Source organism: Acomys minous (assembly GCF_964271855.1).
Source record: "Acomys minous genome assembly, chromosome: 9".
Classification (NCBI taxonomy): Eukaryota; Metazoa; Chordata; class Mammalia; order Rodentia; family Muridae; genus Acomys; species Acomys minous.
In genome coordinates, this window is record NC_140490.1 from 83,406,795 (window position 1) to 83,432,621 (window position 25,827).

Genomic DNA, 25,827 nt, shown 5'->3' on the forward strand with positions numbered 1-25,827 from the left:
CCCCCCAGTGTTGCTGTTTTGAAACAGGATCTCAGGTGGCCCAGGCTAGCTTCAAACTTACTATGTAGCCAAAGATAACCTCTTTCTCCCACCTTCTGAGTGCCTGGATGACCTTGACGTCAAGGGGGAACAGACATGGGCTTGTCTGGCAGGTGGCGTATCCTATGCCACACTGATACCCCACATGCCCATCCCCGCCACCTCACAGAAAGGCCAGTGGATGCAAAGCCGGCAGCAGGTCCCTCCTTGTCACAGTGGTCACTTCCAACATTTCACTGTGCATAAAGCAGAGATAGAAGAAGAGGCCCCCAAAGACGCCAGGGTGGTTCAGGCGCAGGGAAAGGAGCACACACACACACACACTGGCCGACTGGCCTCTGATGCACGTAAAGTTTATTAAGGCAACATTGAGCCCCGGGATTTAAGGAGCAGTGGGCACTCAGCCCTCAGCCACTCTCACACAGGGTCTCTCTGTATTAGCCTTGCCTGTCCTGGGCTCGCTTTGTAGACCAGGCTGGCCTTGAACTCGCAGTGATCTGCCTGGCTCTACCTTCCGAGTGCTGGGATTAAAGGCCTACCTCTGAAACTGATTTTTCACATCCCAGCTGTCACCCTGTCGTGGATGCTGGCTTTGTGGAGCAGGTATCAGAGTATGTTAGAAAAGCGCTTTCTATTGTGTGCCACGATGCAGGCAAGGAACGGGAATGAAATATCACTATGCCCTGATTTACTTCAAGACAAGGCCTTATGTACCTTAGACTATCATTGAATTTGAGCTCTTGATTCTCTTGCCCCCACCACCACCACCACAGTGCTGGCATAGGATGACAGGCTTGTGCCACCACTACTGAATACTTTTTTTTTTTTTTTTTTTTTTGGTTTTTTGAGACAGGATTTCTCTGTGTAGCCTTGGCTGTCCTGGACTTGCTTTGTAGACCAGGCTGGCCTCGAACTCACAGCGATCCGCCTGCCTCTGCCTCCCGAGTGCTGGGATTAAAGGCGTGCGCCACCACGCCTGGCTTTAATTTTTTTTTTTAAGAGAAAAAAAAATTTTTTTTTCTAGAACATTCTAGAAATGTTTTTCCCCATGGAACATTCTAGAAAAAAAATGTTGCTTTAAAAAACTGATGGAAAAAGTTAAACACATGTCTCCTTCAGACTCAGAGTAGGTCAAGACCAGCTATGAAATAGGACTAGTGGGAAAGGCAGATGCAAGCCAGATGCTGGCCCTGACTCCTCTATCTACTTCTTCTCTTCAGGGGCTTTCTCGGTGATTCCAGGGGCAAAGGGGCCCACGAGCCACGTGACTGGCGTGTTCTGAGCCACGTACTCCACAGTGTGGTCAAGGGCCTCCCGGGCTCTGACTATCCGCTCCCGGGTCTGAGCAAGAACACTGGCTGTGAGATCCTGGAAGGAGTGGATGCCGGAGAAGGTGGCCTGAAGGTCGTCCACCTGGCTGCGGGCCTGCTGAGCCTTCTCCCTGACGTGGCTGGGCAGGCCCTGGATGCTGGCCCCCAGGCTCGCACACGTGCTCTGCAGCTGCTGGGCGATGTCTCTGAACATGCTGAGTGCCCGGGCTTCCACCTGCTACAAAGGGAAGAGTAGGGTGGGTGGGTGAAGGTGTGTGTGTGTGTGTGTGTGTGTGTGTGTGTGTGTGTGTGTGTGTGTGTGTGTAGGGGTTGGGGGGGGGCACGGCCCAACGTGGTGGATAGGAATTTGGCTCCCTACATTTGGAACAAGGAGACTCACTCCCATAACCTTTTCAAAAGAGTTAAGATTTACAGGGAGACCCCAGAAGATGCCTGGAATCTAGACTCATCAGGAACAAAAACCATTAAGGAGGCCTCAAAGGCCAAATAGCAAGTTTTAAGAAGCATACAAACCCCTAATCAAACCTCAATGTCGAGCCGGGAGGTGGTGGCGCAAGCCTTTAATCCCAGCACTACGGAGGCAGAGGCAGGTGGGTCTCTGAATTTGAGGCCAGCGTGGTCTACAGAGGGAGTTCAGGACAGCCAAGGCTACACAGAGAAACCCTGTCTCAAAAAAAAAACAAAAAACAAAAAACATAAAAGAATATAATGTGGACGCTAACTAAGAGGCCAGATGTGGTGGCTGTAGAGCTGTGATCTCAAAACTAAACCAAACCAAACCAACCCCGCCACCAAGTAATAATAATAAAAATATAACAAAAATTAAAGACCAGGGGGCTAGAGAGATGGCTCCGTGGTTAAGAGCGCCGCCTGCTCTTCCAGAGGTCCTGAGTTCAATTCCAGCAACCACATGGTGTCTCACAACCATCCATAATGTAATCTGATACCCTCTTCTGCAGATAAAGCACTCATATGCAATAAATAAAATAAATAAATCTTTTTTAAAAAATTAAAGACCAAAGCCAAAACAAAAATAATCATGTAAAGCATGGATTCTCTAGTTGCCCCGGGGACAGGAAACATGACGTACAAAGAACAGGGCATGGAAATGGACATGGGGACCCCAGGGCCCCAGCAGGTACCTCTGGCTTAGCTGGGTCCTTCTCCCCATCCTGAGGGGTCTTCTGGTTCCAGCTGAGCCACATCTGGTGCAGCTTCTCCTGCCCTTCTCCCAGCCTCTGGTCCACACCCTGCTTCATGGATTCCATCTGCATCGCAGGGAAAGGGATGGGGACTACATCTGAGCATGAGGATGCTCTTTTATTTTTCCTCCTGTTTCTGACTAGCCTGGAATCTACTGTGGAATCTAAGCTGGCCTCTACTGGGATAAGAAGCATGCACCAAGGAGACCCACGCTTTTATTTTTCCCATCGGGCAGTGCTGAGGATGGACCCTGCTCCACTAGCAAACACCGTCAGCATCACGTGAATAAGATGGAACAGTAGGAACATTTCTGGTTCAATAATCCAGGTTGTACATCTTTGTTACACAGCCTGAGCTGACTGATACACCATGGTGTGGAGGAAGCCAGCCAAGGAGGAACCAGCCCTGCCCACCTGCTACCCGACCTGATGAGATCCCCAGCTCAGGGAGGGGAGCTGCAGGAAGGAGGTCCCAGGTGTAGCCACACCCCCAAGCTCACCAGGCTGAGGGCATGTGTGAGCTGCTGCAGCGCCTCGTGCGCGCTCTGCCTGGCATTACGCAGCTTGCCCAGCGAGTGCTCATAGGCGTGGTGACGCAGCCTCTCGGATAGGGAGCCCAGCCGTACGAAGTAGTTCTGTTCCTGTCTCTGCTGCTGCAGCGAGGCCATGTCCAAGCCCTCCGGAGATGTGGCGATCAGGGCTGCAGGGACAGAGGGAGAGTGCGCTCAGCCTCACACTACCCAGCGCATGCTCTCCACTGGGCAAGTTGGGAAGCTGGGATAGGAGAATTGCAAGTCTCTGGCAACCTGATCTGCAGGAGACCCTGTCTCCGAACAGAGAAGAGAAAGAGGGCTTGACGGTGTGGCTCAGCGGTAGAGCAGCTGTCCAAAAGTTCATCCCTAGGACTAGGAAATGGTGGGCCAGCAAGTTGGCTGAGCAGGCCACGGTACATGCTGCCAGTTCAACCTGTGGATCCCCCTGTGGGAGAGGACCATCTACCAGAATCTGTGCTCCGGCTGCCCCAGATGCAGCCACCATGGGCATACCTCAAATGATTAAAATGAAATATATTTTTTTTGTTGGGTGCGGTGGCACATGTATGTAATCCCAGCCACTCCGGGAGGCAGAGGCAGGTGGATAGCTGTGAGTTCGAGGCCAGCCTGATCTACAAAGCAAATCAGGACAGCTAAGGTTACACAGAGAAACCTTGTCTCAGGGGAAAAAACAAAAACAAAACAAAACAAAAAGCAAGAAGAATGGCTGAGGCAGACCATGGCCACCCTGTAGCCTTTGCACACACTCAGCGAGAGAGAGGCCTTTCAGACGTTCAGAGACACAAAGCTAAGTCCCCGGCTGGCCTGGATTCAAACTCACAGACACCTGCCTGTCTTTCCCTCCTGAGTTCTGGGACTCAAGGCCTGTACCATCACACCAGGCCAAATCCTGTATTTTGAAAAGAATTTCTTTTTTTTTTAATTTTTTCCCTTTCCCACTTCTCCTTACATGGTACATTTTCAAAACCAATCAGCTAGATTTTGGTCCAGACCAGCTGGTGTGTGGCAGTTCTCCTGGAAGCTGGGACTGCACCCAGGAAAATGAAATGAGCTTTGTGCTTTAAGCCCAAGCAAGGGCAGGAAGCTGTGGATAGAGCGTTGGTGTTAACACAGGGAGGGAGCAGTCAGCTCAACCGGCGGGAAAGACTCAGGCTAGCCTTCAACTTCTCCTTTTTTTGGTTTTTCGAAACAGGGCTTCCTCTGTGTAGCCTTTGCTGCCTTGGACTCCTTTTGTAGACCAAGCTGGCCTCGAACTCACAGAGACCTGCCTGCCTCGGCCTCTGCTTCTAAGAGTACACCAGCCCACTCGGCTTGGCCTCCAACTTCCTCCAACCCCCCCCAACCGTACCCTTCCCCCCCCCCCAGACAGGGTTTCTCTGTGTAGCCTTGGTTGGTCTGGACTCTCTTTGTAGACCAGGCTGGCCTCGAACTCACAGAGATACACCTCCCTCTGCCTCCTGGGATCAAAGTACTGAGATTAAAGGCGTGCATCACCACGCCCACCCTCCTGCACCCACCTCTCTAGTGCTGGGGATGGAACCCAGGGCCTGGTGTGTGCTAGGTAACCATTTTCCACCCACTGAGCCCCAGCCCCCCGGCCTCCTCGATTGCATTACTTATAAAGCTAGGTCCCGCACAGCTGTGCTCATCCATACGTGGGACTATAGCACACAGCCCGGGATGCACCTGGGAGGGCAGTGGTTAAAACCAAGGCTGCTCAGATGGGAGCCACCTCCACAGAGTCTTGGTTCCTCTTTATACATGGCCACCCCCCACCCCCGACTTGGAGCACCTCCCTACCCTCTCACTCTGCGCCCGGGGGAGCTGCTGAGGTGCAGCGAGGTCTGACGCACCCCACCCCCCCCCCCGCACTCCCCACCACCAAGAGGGTCACCACTAACTGGGAATAGGCCCTGGTCCATCTTTGGGTGGCTATGCGCCACTCAAAAGCCACAGAGCTGTTCATCCGTGGCCGCCGAGGAGGAACTGAGACATCTAGGCAAGCCTCGGCTGTGGCACACGCCAGTACATGGGGGGGGGGGTGGAGGCAGAAGCATCATCCTTGAACTAACAAATGGCTCAAGGGGTAAAGGCGCTTGTTGCCAAGCCTGACTGAGTTTGATTCCTGGAACATAGGTTGAGGATGGAGCGAACCTATATGGTGGAGGTCTGGGGGGGGGGGCGCTGTGGGCAGAGGGAGTCCTCTTGGGGGTACTGACTGAGACAGGAGGCGAGCCAGGCTAGAGGCCGGAGTGGGGAAGGGTTAGGATCCTCACCAAACTCTGTGTCCGTCAGGGGCAGGCGATTGTCCGCCCAGGCCTCTGATTTTACCAGCACGGAGTCCACTCCACTAATCACCATCTGTCCCACTCGGGAGCCCATGACTGACTGGACGCCGCTGGTCACTGCCGACTTGGTCATGTCCACGCTGCTCTGCACAGCCCCTCGGGTCACATCCACCGCTCCCGTGACCCGGGTGGCCACCGTGTCCTTTGCACTAGACACTGAGTTGGATACCAATTCTCGGGCTCCAGACACCGTAGATGACACCAGTTCCTTAGTGTCAGCCAGAACCTGCAGGGCAGAACATACCAGCATCCTTCCATACCTGGATCCCCAAAACCCAGGGAGGCCAGAGAGGGGCCATCCTAGCCTTGTGTAGTTAAGACTTCATAGCTGAGTAACGTGGCACATGCCTTTAATCCCATCACTGGGGAGGCAGGTGGATTTCTGAGTAGCCAGCCTGGGCTACACAGCTCTAGGACACCTCGTCATTCAACCTCTCTGTGCCTTTGGTTTCTATTTTTGAAGTGTTCCTGGTTGAACCTGTGTCCTCCTCAATTCGTTAAAATAAATAAATAAATAAGCTTTTTTATTATTTTCATTAAAGTGTATATCTTTATATACACTTGTTGCCCTCGGAAGCAAGCTGGAGTTCCAGGCAGTAATGAGCTACCAGATATGGGTGAGTGGGAACCGAACTCAGGCCCTCCGGAAGAACAGCAAACTGCCTTGACCACTGAGCCATGTCTCCTCCAACCTCTAACTAATTAATTCCGTAATTAAGTAAACACTTTAACTTTCTTTTTACACTTGTGTGCGCCACAGCACATGTGTGGAGGTCAGAAGACAACGTTGGCACCGGGCGCGGTGGCACACACCTTTGATCCCAGCACTCGGGAGGCGAGAGGCAGGCGGATCACTGTGAGTTCGAGGCCAGCCTGGTCTACAAAGTGAGTCCAGGACAGACAAGAATAACACAGAGACACTCTGTCTTGAAAAACGGAAGAAGAAGAAGAAGAAGAAGAAGAAGAAGAAGAAGAAGAAGAAGAAGAAGAAGAAGAAGAAGACAGTCCTTGCCTTCTACTTTGTGGGTCCTGGGCATCGAACTCAGGTCCTTAAGCTTTGGCCACAGTCGCCTTTTTCCCACTTTGTAGCTTTGGTCTATGTAACAACCCAGATTCAAATGCCATGTTGGCCACACTCTGGTCCCATGTGGCTCAGAGGATAAAAAGACCCCCCCCCTAGTACCAAGAATGTGAAAGACAGCTCAGCCCCCTCCCCCAGATCCAAACCCCAGACCTCAGTACAGGCTGTCACAAGAGTCTGGAAAATCTAACCCAGAACTGTGAAGGAACACTGGGAAGGGTAAGTGCTAGGAGTGAGGGGGGGAGGGGGGGCTGCTGGGAGGCCTCCAGCTGTCGCAGGCCTCAGAGTCATCCAGAGGCCACCTCCAGATCGTGGGGCCTGTGTGCAGAAGCAGAAGCCTGTCCTATTGTCCTGGGGTTGACACTGTTCCTGGGTATGGCAGACGGAAGCAGGTCTCCATCGCAAAATGGCTACCCAGCACTTGATCCAGAGGCCAAGTAGGATGCGGGCTGGGTGGAGCCCCTACCCAGAATCCCCCAGTGAGGGAATAGGGGCATGGCCAGGGGTTCACAGAGCATTCAAGGCAGCCTAGGCTGGCTAAAAATAAGATCCTGTCTCAAACGAACAAATTTGAAAAAACCCACAAAAAGAAAGCATTCCACTGTCCAGTTTGGAATTAGTTAAAGGAGGCGCTGGAGATCAGAGCTGAGATTCCGGCTTAGTTTAGAACAGCAATGGCAAAGGTCGCGGGGCAAGACTCTGATGGGGCGCGTCTGTTCATCTGCACCCCCATCCTGCCCCCTCTTCTTGGGTTTTGGTTCCTTTCCAAAGACGTGCTACCTTGTTTCTAAAGGTATGTACCCATATCTGAACTGTATATCGTGCTTGAGGGGCCAGACCAGATGACAGCTACTGTGTGCCCTTTGCTCTGGGAGTCCAGAGGACATTCTGACGGGTTGTGGCCAATCCTCAAGACCTTCTTGCCCAGTGCTGGTGGGGACAGAGAGGACTGTCACCCGTGCACCGAGTCTACAGCTGGGACTTGGCAGATCCAGGCCTCAAGACAGAGTCAACTGACTTAGTACTGACCTTCTCAGTCGGCTGCTGGAGGATGGGCAGGCTTTCCTGCAGTCTGTCCAGCCCTCGGTGCGCATATTCGCTGGCGGACGCAACTGCAGGGCGCCAGAGAAAACACACATTCAGTGTGACTGCCCTTCAAAGGTGAGGAGAGCCACCCAGGACCAGTTTCAGGGAACTGGAGTTCAGAAGTGTGGGGGGAAGGGTTGGGGGGGGGGGGAGCTGATTCCCTGCAACGAGGGGCATACTCCACACCCTGAGGTGCTCAACTCACTCTGGGGCTCCAGTTTGGACAAGATGGGCTGTGCCCCGCTGACCGCGGCCGCGGTGAGGGTCTTGACGCCTTTCTCGGCCACGTCGCACACGGTCCTCACGTGGGGGTAGCTCTCTTTGGTGGAAGTGTAGGCGGCGCTCACCATCCCACACGTGGAGCTGATGAGAGGCAGGCTGGCCACACGGTCCACCACGCTGGGCTGGAGGGCAGGGGGCACTAGGTGAGAAGCTTGGCATGCTCACAGGCCTGCTCTCATTTTGGGGGAGCAGATAGGCTGGGCTCCATCACACCTGGCACAAATAATTGCATAAGGCAGGAACTCGAAGGTTCCGTCAGGTGCTTCTGGGGGCTTGCTTGAGCGGGGAACTGAACACCCACTTATGTGTCAGGCAGTGAGGCGATAGGGGAACCCCAATTCTTTTTTTTTTTTGAGACTGGGTCTTGCTGTGTAGACAAGGCTGGCCTGGAGCTCACAGAGATCTGCCTACCTCTGCAGGAGTGCTCCACACCCGGCTTAGGGACTGCATTTTCATTAGCACACAGGCACCTTTTTGTTATGTTAGCACCCTCATAACAGGCCCTTGGTTTCATCCCCAACCCCAGGAACCAAGAGTTTCTAGGCACAAGGCATCATCCAGCACAGGCCAGAGCCTGGAGGGTTCAGTTTTGACTTTGGTGCCCTGGGCTACATAATGAATTAGAAGCCAGCCTGGGCTAAATGACACTTTCACAGAGATACAGAAACTGAGATGGGGCGGGGCTGGGGGGTGGGGGTGGGGGGTGGGACAGAGACCAGGGAAAGAGAAACATGGAGAGCGAGAGAGCACATGAGCGCCCATTATAGCACTCAGCAGGCTTGGGCTGGGGAGCAGGAGCTCAAAATCATCCTCAGGGGCAGCTGGTGAGATGGCTCAGAGGTTAAGAGCACTACCTGCTCTTCCAGAGGTCCTGAGTTCAATTCCCAGCAACCACATGGTGGCTCACAGCCATCTATAATGAAATCTGGTGCCCTTTTTTCTGGTATGTAGGCATACAAGTAGTCAGAATACTGTATACATAGTAAATAAATTTAGAAAAAAAAAATCATCCTCAGCCATATAGTGAGTTTGAGGCTAGCCTGTGCTACTTGAGACCCTGTATTAAAAGGAAAGAAAGAATAAAGGGCTGGGCCTAGGGGTTTAATTCCCAGCATTCAGAAGGCAGGTGTAGGAGGATCTCTTTGAGTTGCATGCCAGCCTGGGTTACCAGTGATCAATTTTTTTGTTTGTTTGTTTGTTTTTGTTTTTCGAGACAGGGTTTCTCTGTGTAGCCCTTGGCTGTCCTGGACTCACTTTGTAGACCAGGCTGGCCTTGAACTCACAGCGATCCACCTGCCTCTGCCTTCCGAGTGCTGGGATTACAGGCGTGAGCCACCAATGCCTGGCTACTAGTGATCATACTTAAATAAAAAAGAGACCTCCTGACTGCCGGGCGTGGTGGCGCATGCCTTTAATCCTAGCACTCAGGAGGCAGAGGCAGGTGAATCACTGTGAGTTTGAGGCCAGCCTGGTCTACAAAGTGAGTCCAGGACAGCCAAGGATACACAGAGAGACCCTGTCAAGAGAGACCTCCTGACTTCCCTCTTGGCTAGCCACTGGCAGCCCGCAGCAGCCCGCCACAGATGACATCAGAAGCCCTAGGCTCCCTACAGCTCAGCCTTCTCACCTGCATGACAGGTTCTTCCGCAGCAGCAGCAGCAGCCTGGGCTTCAGCTGGGACCTCTGTCCCGTTACTAGCCATGGTCGCAGCAGCAAGTCCTGTGGACAGAAGAGACAGCCAGTGCCGGCCGGCCCCACGCGTCCCTCCAGGGAAACCCAGGAACACACAGGAAACACAGTTGATCTATGAACCCTCAGCCCTCTCAGAGCGCAGTCATCACTTCAGAAGGTCCAAGGTGGAGCCTTACTCACCCTAGCTCCTCCCCGACCCCTGACCCCGATGGTCCTGGAAGAGATCCAACTCTGTGCCTCAGGCACACTCAACAAATTTAATCCTACCACTTGGGAGGCAGAGACAGGTGGATCTCTGTGAGTTCGAGGCCAGCCTGGTCTATAAAGTGAGTCTAGGACAGCCAAGGCTACACAGAGAAACCCTGTCTTGAAAAACCAAAACCCAAACCAAAACAAAACAAAACAAAAAAAACCAACCACCACCACCACCATCAACAAAACCAAATTCTCACCCCTTGACCACTCCCTCAGCCCTTCACTGGGGGATTCTGGGTGGGGCTCCACACTGACCACGCCCCCAACCTCTTGCTTTAGAACCCTCAATTCTGGGTGGTAGTGACAGGGGTCCTGGGCCACACCCGGCAGGTGTGCCCCCTTAAAGGTTCCCTTTTGCCATCCATTAAGGTACTGTTGGCCTCACAGCCTCCTTCCAAGTGACCAGACAGTTGACACTGATCCCACACCTGTTCTGCTTTGTTGGGGTGTTCCCCTTTGTGGGTCTCTCAATATCAGAGTAGAAACAACCTACATGCCCAGCAGGACAGGGGGTGGGGGGTGGGGGGGATTGACTAACAAATGTCCTCCCCATGTGTTCAAGTTAAGACAGAGAAGTCTGACAAGATGTTCAGAGACAAATGTCTGAAATAGCATCCAAGAGTCTCTCCTTAAAGAGTATTTTGGGGGCTGGAAAGACAGCTCGGAGGTATAAAACATGTACTGTTCTTTCAGAGGACCTGAGTTCTCTGACCAGCTCACAACCGCCTGTACCTCCAGCTCCAGGGCACCACACGCGCATGCACACATCCATACACAGAATTAAAAACGGTAAGTTAAAAAAGTCAGGAATGGCAACACACTTAGGAACAGAAAGAAACAAGAGGATCTCCGAGTCCCTGGACAGCCTGGTCTACAGAGTGAGACCCTGTCTCAAAAAAGCAAAAATAAACAAACATAATAAATCTTATAAAGAGTTGCGCCTTGGTTTTGCTTACGCACACGCAGCGGCTACAGAGTGCAGGAGAGAGCATCAGACCCCTGCAGCTGCGGTTAGGTCCTGTCAAGGGGCCTGGAGCTGGTGCTGGGAACTGAACCTAGGTCCTCTGAAAGAGCAGTAAGTGCTCTTAGCCACTGAGCCATCACTGCAGCCTGATTTGACATGTCTTTACGTAGATGTTAGATTAGGAAGCGAGACAGCTAAGGACAGGGTTTGGATAGAGGCAGAGAAGGCAGGTGTCTGGATTTTGGGCCAGGTATGTAATATCACCTAGGTAAAAACCAGCTAAATTCAGGTGCGGTGGTGCACGCCTTCAATCCCAGCACTTAGGAGGCAGAGGCAGGAGGATCTCTGTGAGTTCAAGGCCAGCCTGGTCTACAAAGCAAGTCCAAGACAGCCAAGGCTACACAGAGAAACACTGTCTTGAAAAACACAAATCAAAACTACAACAAAAAAAGAAAAACCAATTGTAAGCCAGGCGTGGTGACGCACACCTTTAATCCCAGCACTCAGGAGGCAGAGGCAGGTAGATTGTTGTAAGTTCGAGGCCAGCCTGGTCTATAAAGCGAGTCTAGGACAGACAAGGCTACACAGAGAAACACTGTCTTGAAAAACTAATATAATAATAATAATAATAATAATAATAATAATAATAATAATAATAATAAATAGCAGCTGGAGAGATGGCTCTGTGGTTAAGAGCACTGTCTGTTCTTCCAAAGCTCCTGAGTTCAATTCCCAGCAACAACACGGTGGCTCACAACCACATATAATGAGATCTGGTCCCCTCTTCTGGTGTGCAGGCATACATGGAGACAGAATACTGTATAAATAATAAATAAATAAAAATTTTAAAAATAATGTAAAGATCAGCTAAAGACTAGGGCTAGTGTTAGTGGGCAGCACCAGCATGCGTGATAGCCCCAGAACCAGACTCGGGCTGTGGTGGCACATGCCTGTCACCACCCCAGCACCTGGGAGGAAGATTGGGAGTTCAAGGCCATTTTCTGCCACACAGCGAATTCTTGTCCAACCTGGGCCATGGTAGGGTTTTGAGAGACCATGTCGGAGAAAAGCTAGAGTCTTGGCTCAGTATAAGCAGCCTCTGCAAGGGCCAGGCTGTCTCCCTCACCTGGCTCCAATGATTCATATCAACACCAAGTCTAAAGGTTGATCTTGTTTCAGACACTGGTGCCTCAGGCAACTCTGGTGTGACAAGTTAGAGCCCAGTGGATCTGTTCTGGGGTGCACACACCATACACAGTGTTTAGGGTGGTCCCATGGGGTCTTATCACAGGCCAGACAACCGGTCACCACTGAACCACACTGCCAACCGTCTATTTTATTTTTTAACTTTTTTTTGGTTTTTCGAGACAGGATTTCTCTGTGTAGCCTTGATTGTCTTGAACTTGCTTTGTAGACCAGGCTAGCCTTGAACGAACTCACAGCAATCCACCTGCCTCAGCCTCCCAAGTGTTGGGATTAAAGGTGTGGGCCATTGCCCCCAGCTCTAATTTTTTACATTTTATTTATTATGAAAGAGAGAGAGAGAGAGAGAGAGAGAGTGAGAGAGTGTGTGAGTGCAAGCTCGCTGTAGTGTGCCCATATAGAGGATTGGTTGGTGGCATCTGTGGGAAATCAACTCGGTAGCTAAGCCATAGTGGATGCCCAATAAACTGGTCTGCTGATAAGCGAAGGTTGCAGCTTCCGGTTTGTGACAGATTTCTCAACATTAAAGTCAGGTGATGACAGCCATGCCTCAGGCCATGTGATGGCTTACCTAAACCTAGTTACTGTCACCTGGTGAGGTGGGCGGCAAAGCCTGATTGATCCCTTAGGAGCCAGACACCCCTGGAGCGCCCCACCCCCAAGCAATGGTGGCCGCTGCCCTAGAGCGCTTTCTAAGTCCTTGTGGTCTCTGACCTCCCGACAGCTGGCTCCAGCTGCCTGGAACTGACCCTCCCCCACACACTCCGCCCACAAGATTACTTTCTCTGCCGAGAAAGCCAAAGAAGCCCCCAGGGCCAAAGACTCAGCAAGTAGCCAAGGCTTAGAAGTGGTTAAGGGAGTCTTTTCTGCCCGGTTAGGAAGCAATGCTGTCATCCCAGCCTTATTGATGGAGGCGGGGGGCGGGGGGGGGGGGGGATGGCAAGTTCCAAGGCATCCTAGTTTATAGAGTAGGACCATTTCCAAACACAATCAACAAAACACTGACTTTGAGGGATTCCGAGAGGGAGGCACCAGGCCCGGCTGGGGACAAGATCAAAGGTCACAACCCCCTGAGGAACAGGCCTGGCTTTATGCTAGTTTCTCCCCCAACCCCCACCCCCTACGTACACTCCAGCTGCTGGGCCCAGTGCCTGGCTGGTAAAACTATTTGCAACTGCGACTGCTGGGCTGGTTGTTCTTGGGAGCAGAAGACTCAGTATTCCGGGGAGGAGGGCGGAGTCGCAGCCCAGGAGGCATGGGACGTGCATTTGCACACAGCTTTACCTCTGGGGACCTGAGACAGTGGAATCCACCTTCCTTGGCGCTCAGGGAATCAGTCTCCACCTCTAAAGTCCCGGGGTGGCTGACCCAGGCCAAGAGAGTTGGAAGCGTTGCAAAAGTTTGGACCTTCGCGTGAAAGTTACATTCTCCTGTAAAAGTGAGGTTTCCTAGCGTGTAGGAATTTGGGGACCCGTGATCCTCCCAGCAAAGCCTCGTCTCTCCCTCTCCCCAACGGGCGCCCCAAGGTCGACCCTACCCTCCACCCCAGCTCTCACCAGCGTCCTCAGGTTGTTGAAGCAAGGAAACCTCACCTCCCAAGGCCAGCTCCGATCTGCCCGGGAGGGGCGGGGCAGCGTTGTGGCTCCCGAGTGAGGGAGGGGCCCTGGAGTGACAGGACAGAGGACCAATCAGAGGTCCCCATGACGTAATCCCACCCACCAGCCTTCCCCTCTAAGGAAACCCAGACGTAGTTGAGTCCCAGAGAGACTTGGAGTCCTGCTTTTGGAGAGGGGAGGCCCATTCTAGGGGTCCTCGAATCCTCTTATGTTCCCAGAGGCCTTAAAGAAGCTTCCAGATCTAATTGATGGCTGAGTGACGTCTTCAGATGTCCGTCGGACACAGGGGGATGGATAGCCAGGATACACACCCTGAATCCCAGCCCTGATAGGGTCCTAAGTGAAAGCTTTGCTCTCACCCAGATCGAGGCTCTCATCGTCCTAGGCGTTTTGGCAGCCGAGGGCACTGAGGCCCGGAGATGGCCTGGCAGTGCTCGGCTCTCAGCTCCTAGACTCCTGGATCAACCCTTTCCTGAAGCTTCAGCCTGGACCTTTTTTTTTTTTTCCCTCCATCCCTAAATCTTCTTGGTCTGTAACCCAAGGTGTTAAACCTCAGATGGCCTCGGGGGCCAAGAGGTGAGCGTGTTTGCTGAGGGTGTGACGGTATGTGCTTCTTCCTAGCCCCTCAGGTCTCACCAGAGGAGACCTGTGCACAGACATTTGCAACTACACAAGCGCGAACGTGAGCCCGGCCTGGGGAGGACCCACCCTTACCGAGTTACCTCAGGTCGTTCATGACTTCCGCCCGGGACTCCTCTTTTTTTCTGGGCTGCCCTGACTCAGACTGAATTCCTCCTCTTCCTGCCTCCACTGAACAATGCAGCCTTCACGAGGACGGAGGCGGCGTGGGGCATGCTGCCGCTAGGTGGCGCCCTGCTCCTGACCGCACCCCTTCCCTGTGTGCGCCCCTTCCCTCTGTGTCCACCACACAAGCGCCCCTTCCCTCTCTCTCTCTCTCTCTCTCTCACACACACACACACACACACACACGCGCGCCCTTTCCCTCTGTGTCCCGGGTCCCTCTTTGCCCTAGCAGCCACATTCTATTAACTTTGGGCCTGGCCCACGGCTCTTTGGCCATGTATACAGGCGTTCAACAACTATTACATACATAATGTATGCCAAGGTCCTGCAGGATGCCCCTGGAACGTAGTCTGGACCCTATAGGCTTGGTAGAACTCAGAGACCAGTGGAAAAGCAAGCTAGCAGGATAGCATTAAAATTTTAGGGGCTAGCCGGTCATGGTGGCCTTTAATCCCAGCACTCAGGAGGCAGAGGGAGGTGGATCTCTGTGAGTTTAAGGCCAGCCTGGTCTACAAAGTGAGTCCAGGACAGCCCGGGCTACACAGAGAAACCCTGTCTCGAGAAACCAAAACAACAACAATACAATACAATGTGGGGGGGGGGAGCGTGAATCTAAGGAACTTTTAAAGTATGTGTTCTATTTACTTAGTGGGGGTGGGGATTCATGTACCACGGGTGCGTGGGGCCGTCAGACAAGAGCACACAGGAGTCATTTCTCTCCAGCACGCGGGGCCTGGAGATTGCGCTTAGGTCTTCTGAACTGGCAGCAACTCCCTTTCTCACTGATCCGTCCCACTGGCCTGCAAGGACCTTCTGCTTTGTCTCACTGACTGAGTCTCCCAGTGCTGAGACGAGAGACATCGCAACTACTTCTAGCTTCTTTTAATTTTAGGAAAAATTACGGGCTAGGGCAGAGTGCTCAATCAATCAGTTGACACAAAACTTGGGCTCTGCCGCCCACCCCCTCACCCGCTTGCCCCACATCCACCAGGTGTGATGTCTGCCTGTCACCCCAGCACCCCAGAGTTGGAGGCAGGGGAGCCAAGGGGGCGGTCAGTACAAGGGCAGCTTGTGCTAGCTACACAGTGAGTTTGAGGCTAGCCTGGGTTACATGAGATCTGAGGCAGGGAAAACAATACAGATTCTGGACGGAACACGGGAACACGGGAGCTCTCCGTCTGCAATGGCTGGGTCCTGACATCAGGGGGTCCCCTCTCTTTGGAGGATATAGTAATATCCTTGCTTTTTACTCAGCAACCTGATGGCTAGATGCTGTCCACGTGTCCTCCTCACGTGGCCTGTGTGGCCTGGCTTTGTCCTGCTCCTGGCCACCACAGGAAGCTGGAGGTCATTTAACATGCTTAACGTGCAGGCCCTGGCTGTCCCCGCCCTCCTGGGCCTCTTGGCGCCAGCTGCCCCTGTGAGGAGGTGGGGTGGCAGGCTTGGGGGAGGAGCGCAGGCTGGAGCCGCAGGCTGGCCTAGCTTCTTCCAGGCCCCCTGTGAATCACCTGGTCTCCTTTCTCTGGCCACCACATTCTAGCCACCATTTCCTGGCCGCTTCCAGGTCCCGTGCGTGAGAGGCATCCACTAGATCTCCTTGGTCCCTTGTTTCTCTGGGCTCTGAGGCAGATTCTGCAGGCTGCTTAGTAGCTCCTGAGGTGACTTAAAGCAAGCAGGCCAGTGGGCAGGATTCACTTTGTACGTATCTTGCCTGGCCCAAGGGCTGTGCTTTGTGCCCTGTGGGGCCTGTAACCCAATCCCTAGGGGGCCACAGCCCTCCCAAACCTTACAGAGGGCATCCTGAGCCAGGGTGCCCTGGCTTGGCCCTCAGCTCAGAGCATTGCCAGTAACGAGGACATCCTGGTCATGTTGTCATGCTGGTGGGAACAAATTGTTCCTGCTGTCTCTTTGGAAGGAGACTGGTCTCCTGGGTAGACACTGACTGGGCTGCTGTCCTGGTGACCACCTTGAAACTGAATAAGTGAACATGAAGGTGTCACTTTGGACCTGGGGAGCGTGTGTGTGTGTGTGTGTGTGTGTGTGTGTGTGTGTGTGTGTGTGTGTCTGTGTGTGTGTGGGGGGGGGGGATCTGGCTGACTCCACAGGACCCGTAAGCCCCTCTAACTGACAATAGAGAGGAGCTCCTTCCACCAGTTGGTGATGGGAAAGTTCCCATTTCCTAGCTGGTGGGGGTGGGGGGTTGGGCCACGGTCACAGCTCTGGTGGCCATGTGCACTTGCAAAGTGAACAGCTCTCCCCCACCTGTCTCTCCCTACCTACCCGGCAGAGGCTGCAGCTGTGTGCGCTGCTTGGGTTTCTGGGAGGTGGGGGGTTATCTTGGAGTTAGGAGCTAGGGAAGATGAGAGGGGCCCCCTCCAGGGAGGACAGGAAGCAGGGGTGGCCTCAGCTGCCTTCTCCCGTTGGCCCACCTGGCATGGTGGGTGCCATCAACCACCACACAGGAAGTGTCGTCCCCCCCCCCTCAACGCTTGCCTGAGTGGGTCACTGAGTCTCAGGCATAGAGGGGCGGGGACAACCTCTGAAAGCTGTGAAACTGAATAGAACAGTCCAGAAGGCTTTAGCTGTGTTGCTGATGGTCACTGTGGAGTAAGCACTGACTGACACAAGATTTCGCATAACCCAGGCTAGCCTGCAACACCATACGTAGCCAAGACTGACCTTAAAACTCTCATCATACTTTCTCAGCCTCCCCAGTGCTGGGCACGTGTGTCACCCCATGCTTAAGGCCTTGGAGATCTTTGCGCGGGCGTAGATACTTAACCCGTGGGAACTTGGCTCATAGAGGCTGCTCTGCCAGGATCCCAGAGACATCTCTGATCCCTTCTTCAGACATGGGTTTCACATAGCCCAGGCTAGCCCGGAGTTTGCTTTGAAGCCAAAGCTGGCCTTGAACTCTTGTTCTTCCAGCTTCATCTCCCCGCACCCACCCCGAGTGCTGGGATGACAGGTGCACGCCATCACACCCCAATTATGGGGTACCAGAAATAGAGCTCAGGGCTTTCTACATTCCCTGGCCCAGCAGACAAACAACTCAGAGCTGCAATAAGCTTTTAATATTTAAAGTTTGGGCATTCAAACCAGCTGATCCTCATTTGGCGGCTCATCTTCTGTGGAGCAGTAGGCCTTGTCTTCCCGGGTGCTGACGATGATGATGGGGATGCGGGCTTTGACGGTCGTCAAGGACCAAGGGAGGTGGATGGTGACCACAAGCTCATAGCTGGTCTTCATGATCTGGTTCTCCTGGGAGTCATTGCTCACGGACAACACCAGCGGCAGGTTGAAGGCACTGACCACCGTGGTGCTGTTGAAGGCTGGGATGCGCGCGTTGGCCATCTGTCGCAGCAGCTCACTGCTGTCTGCGCGCCGACGCCTCTCTGCATTGGGCGTGAAGCCCTCGTACTGCACGTGAGCGTAGAGGGCGAACACCACCGTCTTGATGTACTTGCCTGTGTTGTTGCGGATCTCCGACGTGAACTCCACCTTCTCTCCTGGCACGAAGGTGTTCTTGCTCATCTGTACCTGCACGCTCACCCAGCCCTGGCTGCAGCAGTTGTACGACACATTCTTCTCGGCTTCCACAGACAGGGGGGTCTGTAAAGGCAAGATGACAGACCCCTGAAATTCCTGCAGGCCTGTGGGGGCACTGCGGGGGATGTGGGACCCAGATTTGTGTCTCCTTGGAGCACTCTCAGTAAGCTCAGATGAAAGATGGCCAGTTCAGCCGGGCGGTGGTGGCGCAGGCCTTTAATCCCAGTATTAGGGAGGCGGAGGCAGGAAGATTGCTGTGAGTTCAAGGACAGCCTGGTTTATAAAACTGAGTCTAGGATAGCCAAGGTTACACAGAGAAACCCTATCTTTAAAAACCTAAAAAAACAAAACAAAACAAAAAAAGCACAGGACAGAGAGTAGATGCATCTCAGTGAATGATTCCACTCACCCAGCATACACAAGGCCTCGGGCTCCAACCCACACCAAATAAAACAGTCTGTCCTTGTGGCACACACTTGTCACCCCAGCAGCACTCACCAGAAGGAGGCTGGAACATCAGGACTTCCAACCTTAGGCTTTGATATACAGGAAGTTCAAGGCTATCCTGAACTATTGGGAGACCCTTTCTCAAAACAACAACCACAAACCAAATGAACAGTCAGGCATGGTGGTGTTGTTACTCTGGCTGTCCTGGAACTCACTCTGTAGTCCAGGCTGGCCTTGAACTCACAGCGATCCGCCTGCCTCTGCCTCCCGAGTGCTGGGATTAAAGGCATGAGCCACCACAACTGGCTTATTTCTATTATTAATATTATTTTTATGGTCATCACTGTTCTTAAGACAGGGCCTTACTAGATAGCTGAGGTTGGCCTCTAACACATGGCCATCCTCCTGCCTCAGTCTTTTCAAGTTCTGTGATGACAGGAATGTACCACTACATCCTGTTCGTGCGTCATTGATTCTTGCAACTTTCTCATCAGTCATGACCTGACCTGTGGTTTGAATAATACAACCCATTAAGGGGCTCCAAGATGCATCAGTGGGGGAAGGTACCTGCCACCAAGCCTAAAGTCCTGAGTTCAATCCTGGAGTCCCCACATGGTGGAAGGAAAAACTGATTCCCACAGTCTGTCCTTTTTGATGGGTATATACTTGCTGCAGAACCCTTCCACCAAGATAAATAAATGTAAAAATAAATAAAAAAGAAAAGTACAGTTAGGCTCAGGTACTGTCCTCTTTGGGTCAAGGTCAAGGGTCTAGATGACCTTTGACCCCTTTGACATCATCTTCCACTCTCAGCCTCTGACCCCTGTGTCTCTGGGGCCTTCTCAACGAGGGGCCATTTCTCTCTTCTTGCAACACTAAGGCTGCAGCCCTCCTGTGTGTTCAAAACTTCAACTTCACAAGTGTGCCTGGGCCTCTGCAGAGCTCCAGGAATTGACTGCCATGAACGAGAAGCAAGCTGGGGTTCACAGATTGGCTTCCTCATCTCACTGCCATGTCTTCCCGCTGGGCTCTGGGCAGCCCCAGGGCCTTTGCCCAGGCTGTGGCCTCCACCTGATGCTCCCTTTGGTTCTCATGCAGGCCCCAGAGAGGGCGCATGGCCTGCCAAAGGGCTCCCAGGGGGCAGGCGCTCAGGCCCCAAGTCCTTCCAGCAACTGCTCTTCACAGGTTGGCTAGGTCACAAGCTTCCACTGCTGTGAAAGTGACAAACCTCTATGCAGGGACTGTATCACTGGCCTAAGCCAGGCCCTAGCTTCTGAAAGTCCTGTTCTCTCTTTCTCTCTCTCTGTTCTCTTTGTCTCTCTGTTTCTGTCTCTTGGCTGTGCCACTGAGTCACACCCACATCCCTACTTTGAAGTACCCATTTCTCCCATGGGGAACGGAGTCACATCCACCCAGAGGGGCCACTGGGATTTGAGCTTGGACCTCCAATCCAGGACCCTCCTTCCTGCCTCTCACTGCTAGGCTCTGGGGGTGGGATCAACGTCCATGGTCAGTGTCATTTGAATTCTACCTCAGGAACTGGTGGTTGGGTGCCAACCTTGAAGGCTAGAGGGTGGGCCTTTCTTCCCAGGAGGACCGAGGCCACCTTCTCCAGTGCTGCAGGATTCACAGGCCCTCAAGGGAAGCCACTGAGTATCCTGGCTCTATGCCACCAGGAGGTTCCCCCATAGTGTCACCTGGACCCGTGTCCACTGGATTTTTCTCTTCGGATGTCCTGGGCCCTGGGTGGTGGGTCATGTCCCTGGCATCCACACACTTCATGCCAGGATCTTCCCCACTGTGACAGCCACTCATGTCCAAGGACACATCACCTTGACCTTTCCTTCAAATGCCCTCACTTGGCTTTTAGCAGGGTTCGGGGCTCCGTTATGAACTGGGTGCCTGGAGAGGCCCCAGCAGTCACTTCTCTGCAAGACACAGCCAGGATATAACATCACAGAGCTGAGAGCCACCGCACCTGTGGGGGCCTGCTCTGCTTTCTCAGTTGCCCTGCCTATTTATTTATTTATTTATTTATTTATTTACTGGTTTTTCAAGACAGGGTTTTTCTGTGTAGCTTTGCCTGTCCTGGACCTGCTTTGTAGACCAGGCTGGCCTCGAACTCACAGTGATCCACCTGCTGAGTGCTGGGATTATAGGCGTGCGCCACCACGCCCTGTTTATTTGTTTATTTTTTGATCAATTATTGTGTATGTATGGGAGGGGATGGGAGGGAGGGAGGGGGGAGGGAGGGAGGGAAGGAGGGCCGAGGCTTCAGCACCTAGGTCAGGCAAGGACAAAGTGCTGGAGTTAGTTCTGTCCTTCTCTCTCCAAATGGGCCCTGAGAATCGAACTCGTGTCATCAGGCTTGGTAGCAATCACCTTTACCTACCAAGCCCTATTGCTGCCCCCACCCCCAGCCACCTTTTGTGAAACCACTTGGTAGCCTGGGTCAGTAGCCCCACTGTTTCTGCTCCCATCCCTAACCCTGTACCTGGGTTAAGTTCCGCTGGCGGGCTTCAGAAATCCCTTGGACCAGCAAGTACAGCCTCTTCTTGGCCAGGATATGTTCCCGGCCCATGCACAAGGCCTGCACGAAGTAGGAGACGTGGCCGATCTTGCTGTTGAAGGTGGATGGAAGCCTGGGAGGTAAGTTGAAATGGAAGTCAAAGGTGTGGCTGCCTGCCCTTAACCAATTATCTGTAAGCGAAACACACCGAGGCCGTGCGTGAGAACTTTCCAGAACCTTTTCTGGTGGGAGTATTGGGGCTGGGACCTAACCACTGAACCACACCCCCATGTTTCTTGAGTGACAGCTGAGGAAGCTGAACCCTCTTACTCTGCCTCAATTTCTGTGAACCTGTTTTTTTGTTTTCCTTTTCCTCTCTCTCTCTCTCTCTCTCTCTCACTTTCTTTTTTTTGTTTTTGTTTTTTGTTTTTCGAGACAGGGTTTCTCTGTGTAGCCTTGGCTGTCCTGGACTCACTTTGTAGACCAGGGCCTCGAACTCACAGTGATCTGCCTGCCTCTGCCTCCCGAGTGCTGGGATTAAAGGTGTGCGCCACCACGCCCGGCCTTCTCTCACTTTCTTTTTTCAAGACAGAATTTCTCTGTGTAGCCTTGGCTGTTCTGGACTCACTTTGTAGCTGTCCTGGAACTCACAGGGATCCGCCTGCCTCTGCCTCCTGAATGCAAGGATTAAAGGTGTGCGCCACCACGCCCAACTTTTCTTTCTTTCTTCCTCTTTCTCCTCCACTTCCTCCTCTCCCTCTGCGTCTTCCCCACCCCCACCCCCCCACCAGACAGGGTTTCTCTGTGTAGCTCTGATTGTCCTGGAACTCACTCTGTAGAACAGGCTGGCCTGCTTCTACCTGCTTCTGTCTTCCCAGTGTTGGGATAGAAGGTGTGCAACACCACGCCTGGCTTGGTTTTTTGTTTTTTAATTGCACTTTTATTTATGCGCACATGCTCGTGTGTGTGTGTGTGTGTGTGTGTGTGTGTGTGTGTGTGTGTGTGTGTGTGTTTCAGCAGGCTTGGCAGCAAGTGTCCTTACCTAATGAGCCCTCTCGTTGGTCCTCCCAACCCTCTTATTCTGTTTTGTTTTTTAGTTTTTCAAGACAGGGTTTCTCTGTTATCTTGGCTGTCCTAGACTCACTCCGTAGACCAGGCTGGCCTCAAACTTACAGAGATCCTCCTGCCTCTGCTTCTTGAGTAGTGGGGTTAAAGGCGTGCGCCACCATGCCAAGCTACCACTGACCTTCCTCTGACCTCTCCTCCCCTCCAACTTCCGAAAAATCAGAAACTTTATCTGTTGTACTCAGTGTTGTAAATTCAAATTTTCACTTGCATTTGGAAAACAGTAGGTGCTCAATAAATGGTGGAATGAGCGAATCACGGGTTATAAACTCTCGATTTTTTTTTCTTTGTTTTTGTTTTGTCTTTCAGGATGAGCCTTGGCTGGCCTGGAACTCACGATGTAGGGTGAGCTACACTCGTGATGCTCCTGCCTCCATCTCTAGTGCTGAGGGGACAGGCATGCACCTGTTTTATGTGCTTTCTCTGGTACTGGAGATGGAACCCAGGGCTCTGTGCCATAGGCTGGTCCCAAACGGTCAGGAATGCTCCTGCCTCACCCTCCAGAGTGCTATTGGGCCTAGTTAAACGTTAGATCTCTCAATGAAAAAGACACTGCTGACACTTCGCAGGATGCTACAGACTTAGACCCGTTCTTTTTGTTTTCTTTTTTTTTTTTTTTCAAGGTTTTCTGAGACAGGGTTTCTCTGTGTAGCCTTGGCTGTCCTAGACTCGCTTTGTAGACCAGGCTGGCCTCGAACTCACAGCGGTCCGCCTGCCTCTGCCTCCCGAGTGCTGGGATTAAAGGTGTGCGCCACCACGCCCGGCAATAAGGGGCTGGAGGCAGCTCGTCGGTTAGGGCGCTGGCTGCTCTTTCCAGAGAACCTGGGTTTGGTTCGCGTAACCCACCTGATGCTCACACCAGCTTAACTCCAGTTTCTGGAGAAGAGGATTTCTTCTTTTGATCTCCTTGGGCACCAGGCACACACAGAGTGCACAAATAGAGGCAATTTTTTTTGTTGTTGTTTTTTGTTTTTCGAGACAGGGTCTCTCTATGTTAGCCTTGGCTGTCCTAGACTCGCTTTGTAGACCAGGCTGGCCTCGAACTCACAGCGGTCCGCCTGCCTCTGCCTCCCGAGTGCTGGGATTAAAGGCGTGCACCACCATGCCTGGCTTCAAAATATTTTTATAATTTTATAATTAATTTGTTGTTATTTTATGTGCTTTGGTGTTTTTTGCCTGCATGCATGTTTCTGTGTGGATGTCAGATTTTGGAGTTACAGATAGTTGTAGGCTGCCATGTGGGCTTTGGGAACCAAATCCTGGTTGTCCAGAAGCGCAGTCATCTGCCTTGAACCACTGAGCCAACTCTCCAGCTCTTTCCTCCCTCAGCACACTTTTAACCCCAACACTCAGGCCGAGGCAGGTGGATCTCTATGAGTTAGAGGCCAGCCTAATCTACATAGCAAGTTTCAGGGTCGTCAGAACTATTTAGAGAGACAGTCTCAAAACAAAACCCCAAAGGTGGAGACCCCCGTGAACACCCACAACAACCCAATAACAAAGTTTGGGAAGGCAACAGAGCTTCCAGGGTGCTCAGGGTAATGTGATGTCACAGCCTGGTTGGCAGGATTGAGAACTTTGGTCCACGTTGCGTTCTTTGTCCTCCTCTCTTGTCCTGTGACCTTTGGGGCTCCTTCCTGGGTCTCCTAAAGTCTCAGCACCAGAGGGAGATGTTCACGTAAGCTAACAAGAGTGATGTCAGGAGCCGGGAGCGGTGGCGCACGCCTGTAATCCTAGCACTCAGGAGGCAGAGGCAGGCGGATCGCAGTGAGTTCGAGGCCAGCCTGGTCTATAAAGTGACTCCAGGACAGCCAAGGCTAACACAGAGAGACCTTGTCTTGAAAAACCAAAAAAAAAAAAAAAAAAAAAAAAAAAAAAAAGTGATGTCAGGGCCAGGCATGGTGGTGGCGGCACTCACACCTTTAATCCCAGCACTAGGGAGGCAGAGGCAGGAAGATCACTGTGAGTTCGAGGCCAGCCTGGTCTACAAAGTGAGTCCAGGACAGCCAGGGCTACACAGAGAAAACTTGTCTTGAAAAAACAAAACAAAACAAAACAAAAACCCCCAGTGATGCCTTAGAGGGCTTCTCATTTCCATTCATGGGAAGGAATATAGTACTTCCTAAGGGGTTTGCGAGTTCTTGTAATGTCCTTGGCCAGGCTGGTTCTCACCTCTTCATATCTTCACACATGACCTTCCTCTGAGAGACTGCTGATTGCCCAGCAGATGTGTTTACTCTCCTGCCCCAGGCTGACTGTTCACACTCTTACCTTTTACTGGGAACGTCTTCGTTTTGTGTACGTAATCTGCCTTATTATTGCAAATAACATCTCTGCTATAATCTCGGGTCTCTCCGATTTCTTCATTCCACTCGACATAACCCCTACCAACCAGCTCTACCCTCACGATGGGGTCCACGAGGGTACTGTTGAGGGTGAGGACCACCTGCCCGTCTATGTTTGAGCCGGCCAGGTACACCTCATCTTTGGGCATGACCAGCTCAATGGACTTTACCACAGACATGGGAGGTTGGGCCGGGGGAGACACATCCTTCCCCTCCCCCGAGTGCTACCCAGGTTCCCCTGGGCTCCTCAGTTGGGGTGAGTCTCTGTGACATCACTCCACCCAGAGTTCCAGGAAGCAGCCTTGGCCTGTATCCAAGGATGACCTTGAACTCTTGATCCTCCCGACTCATCTCCGGAACCACTCCTGCCCCAGTCTTGATTCCTGCATTCTAGGACGTTATAGCACCCTAGAACCCTCCAATCTGGGCCTGGAGCTCCAGGCCTCTCACCACAGCAACTCAGGAGGCTGAGGCAGGAAGCTCAAAAACAGTTCAAGGCCAGCCTGGGCAACTTTGTGTGAACGTTTAAAATAAAAGAGCTAGTAGGCTTGGGGCTTAGGGCAACTTTGTGTGAACGTTTAAAATAAAAGAGCTAGTAGGCTTGGGGCTTAGGGCAACTTTGTGTGAACGTTTAAAATAAAAGAGCTAGTAGGCTTGGGGCTTAGGGCAACTTTGTGTGAACGTTTAAATAAAGAGCTAGTAGGCTTGGAGCTTATGCTGGTGATGCCAGGGTTTTTGAGGCAGGAGGATTGCCGAGCTTGGGGTCAGCCTGGAGTATGTTGTACTGAGTGTCAGGACACCAAAGCCTGTGCCAAATGTCCCATTGCTTCTCAGTCAGATCCTGTGCACTGTCTGTGCTCTGTCTTGTTTTGTGAGATTGCACTGTGCAAAGCCGCTGTCCTGTCTGGGAAGTCTTTCCTCACACTTATAAAGTCTACCTCACTATAGAAGGTCCTGCTTCCTCAGACCTTGGAGATGAGTGGCTGGATACCTTTTTTTTTGGGGGGGGGGGCGATGGTCACAGAGATATACTTGAATTATCTTTGGAGCAGCAACCTTGTACGGACCCTTCCAAATCCTCTGGGTGTAGTGTTGCACACCTGTTAGTTAGCCCAGAACCAGAAAGGAGGCTCTGGAGTTCAGAGATCTTGCTACAGAGCACGCCGGAAGCTCCCTTGGGCTATGTGCGGCTTGGTTTAAAAAAAAAAAAATCAAAACAGTTAAAACCTGGAAGTCCTTCCTCTTAAGGACCTCCAAGGTAGAGAAAGCCGAGACCAAAGTCCTTCGCGCGGCCTCTGAGGTCTTACGCGGTCTCTGTCCCAGCCCAGGGGCGGCCTCCTGCCCCACTCCTTCTCCACACCCGACATGTCCTCGGCATTCCTCAGCCGGAAGTGC

The 25,827-nt window shown here is 52.5% G+C and overlaps 2 protein-coding genes across 6 annotated transcripts; both read right to left on the minus strand.

Annotated features, from left to right (window-relative positions):
* Positions 1-371: 371 nt before the first annotated feature.
* On the minus strand, positions 372-14,478 carry PLIN3 (perilipin 3). Of its 5 annotated transcripts, none has more exons than XM_084795936.1 (9): positions 14,376-14,478; positions 13,630-13,700; positions 9,551-9,642; positions 7,847-8,045; positions 7,585-7,667; positions 5,403-5,700; positions 3,073-3,272; positions 2,513-2,638; positions 372-1,587 (listed from the first exon to the last, which is right to left on the minus strand). In XM_084795936.1, the coding sequence occupies exons 1-9, from the start codon at positions 14,387-14,389 to the stop codon at positions 1,243-1,245; spliced, it is 1,428 nt and encodes a 475-aa protein (XP_084652062.1). In that variant the 5' UTR covers positions 14,390-14,478; the 3' UTR covers positions 372-1,242. The 5 variants fall into 5 exon arrangements, with proteins under 5 accessions (XP_084652062.1, XP_084652061.1, XP_084652063.1 ...); XM_084795935.1 differs by having other exon boundaries at positions 13,594-13,700; positions 14,376-14,476; XM_084795937.1 differs by having other exon boundaries at positions 13,594-13,700; positions 14,368-14,382.
* Positions 14,479-17,509: 3,031 nt separating this feature from the next.
* On the minus strand, positions 17,510-24,693 carry ARRDC5 (arrestin domain containing 5). The gene is made up of 3 exons (XM_084795944.1): positions 24,359-24,693; positions 20,948-21,153; positions 17,510-18,069 (listed from the first exon to the last, which is right to left on the minus strand). The coding sequence occupies exons 1-3, from the start codon at positions 24,609-24,611 to the stop codon at positions 17,551-17,553; spliced, it is 978 nt and encodes a 325-aa protein (XP_084652070.1). The 5' UTR covers positions 24,612-24,693; the 3' UTR covers positions 17,510-17,550.
* Between the last annotated feature and the right edge of the window lie 1,134 nt (positions 24,694-25,827).

What these genes read in the sequence shown, in the direction of transcription:
- ARRDC5 (XM_084795944.1), bottom strand. Translation starts at nt 24,611, where the DNA reads ATGTCTGTGGTAAAGTCCATTGAGCTGGTCATGCCCAAAGATGAGGTG. An exon ending in GAAGACGTTCCCAGTAAAAG is followed by an intron (nt 21,154 to 24,358) that starts GTAAGAGTGTGA and finishes TTTCGCTTACAG; the next exon opens with ATAATTGGTTAAGGGCAGGC. An exon ending in GCCAGCGGAACTTAACCCAG is followed by an intron (nt 18,070 to 20,947) that starts GTACAGGGTTAG and finishes TTGCCTTTACAG; the next exon opens with ACCCCCCTGTCTGTGGAAGC.
- PLIN3 (XM_084795935.1), bottom strand. An exon ending in TCCAGCAGCCGACTGAGAAG is followed by an intron (nt 5,701 to 7,584) that starts GTCAGTACTAAG and finishes TCTGCCCTGCAG; the next exon opens with GTTCTGGCTGACACTAAGGA. An exon ending in AGGACCCAGCTAAGCCAGAG is followed by an intron (nt 1,588 to 2,512) that starts GTACCTGCTGGG and finishes TTCCCTTTGTAG; the next exon opens with CAGGTGGAAGCCCGGGCACT.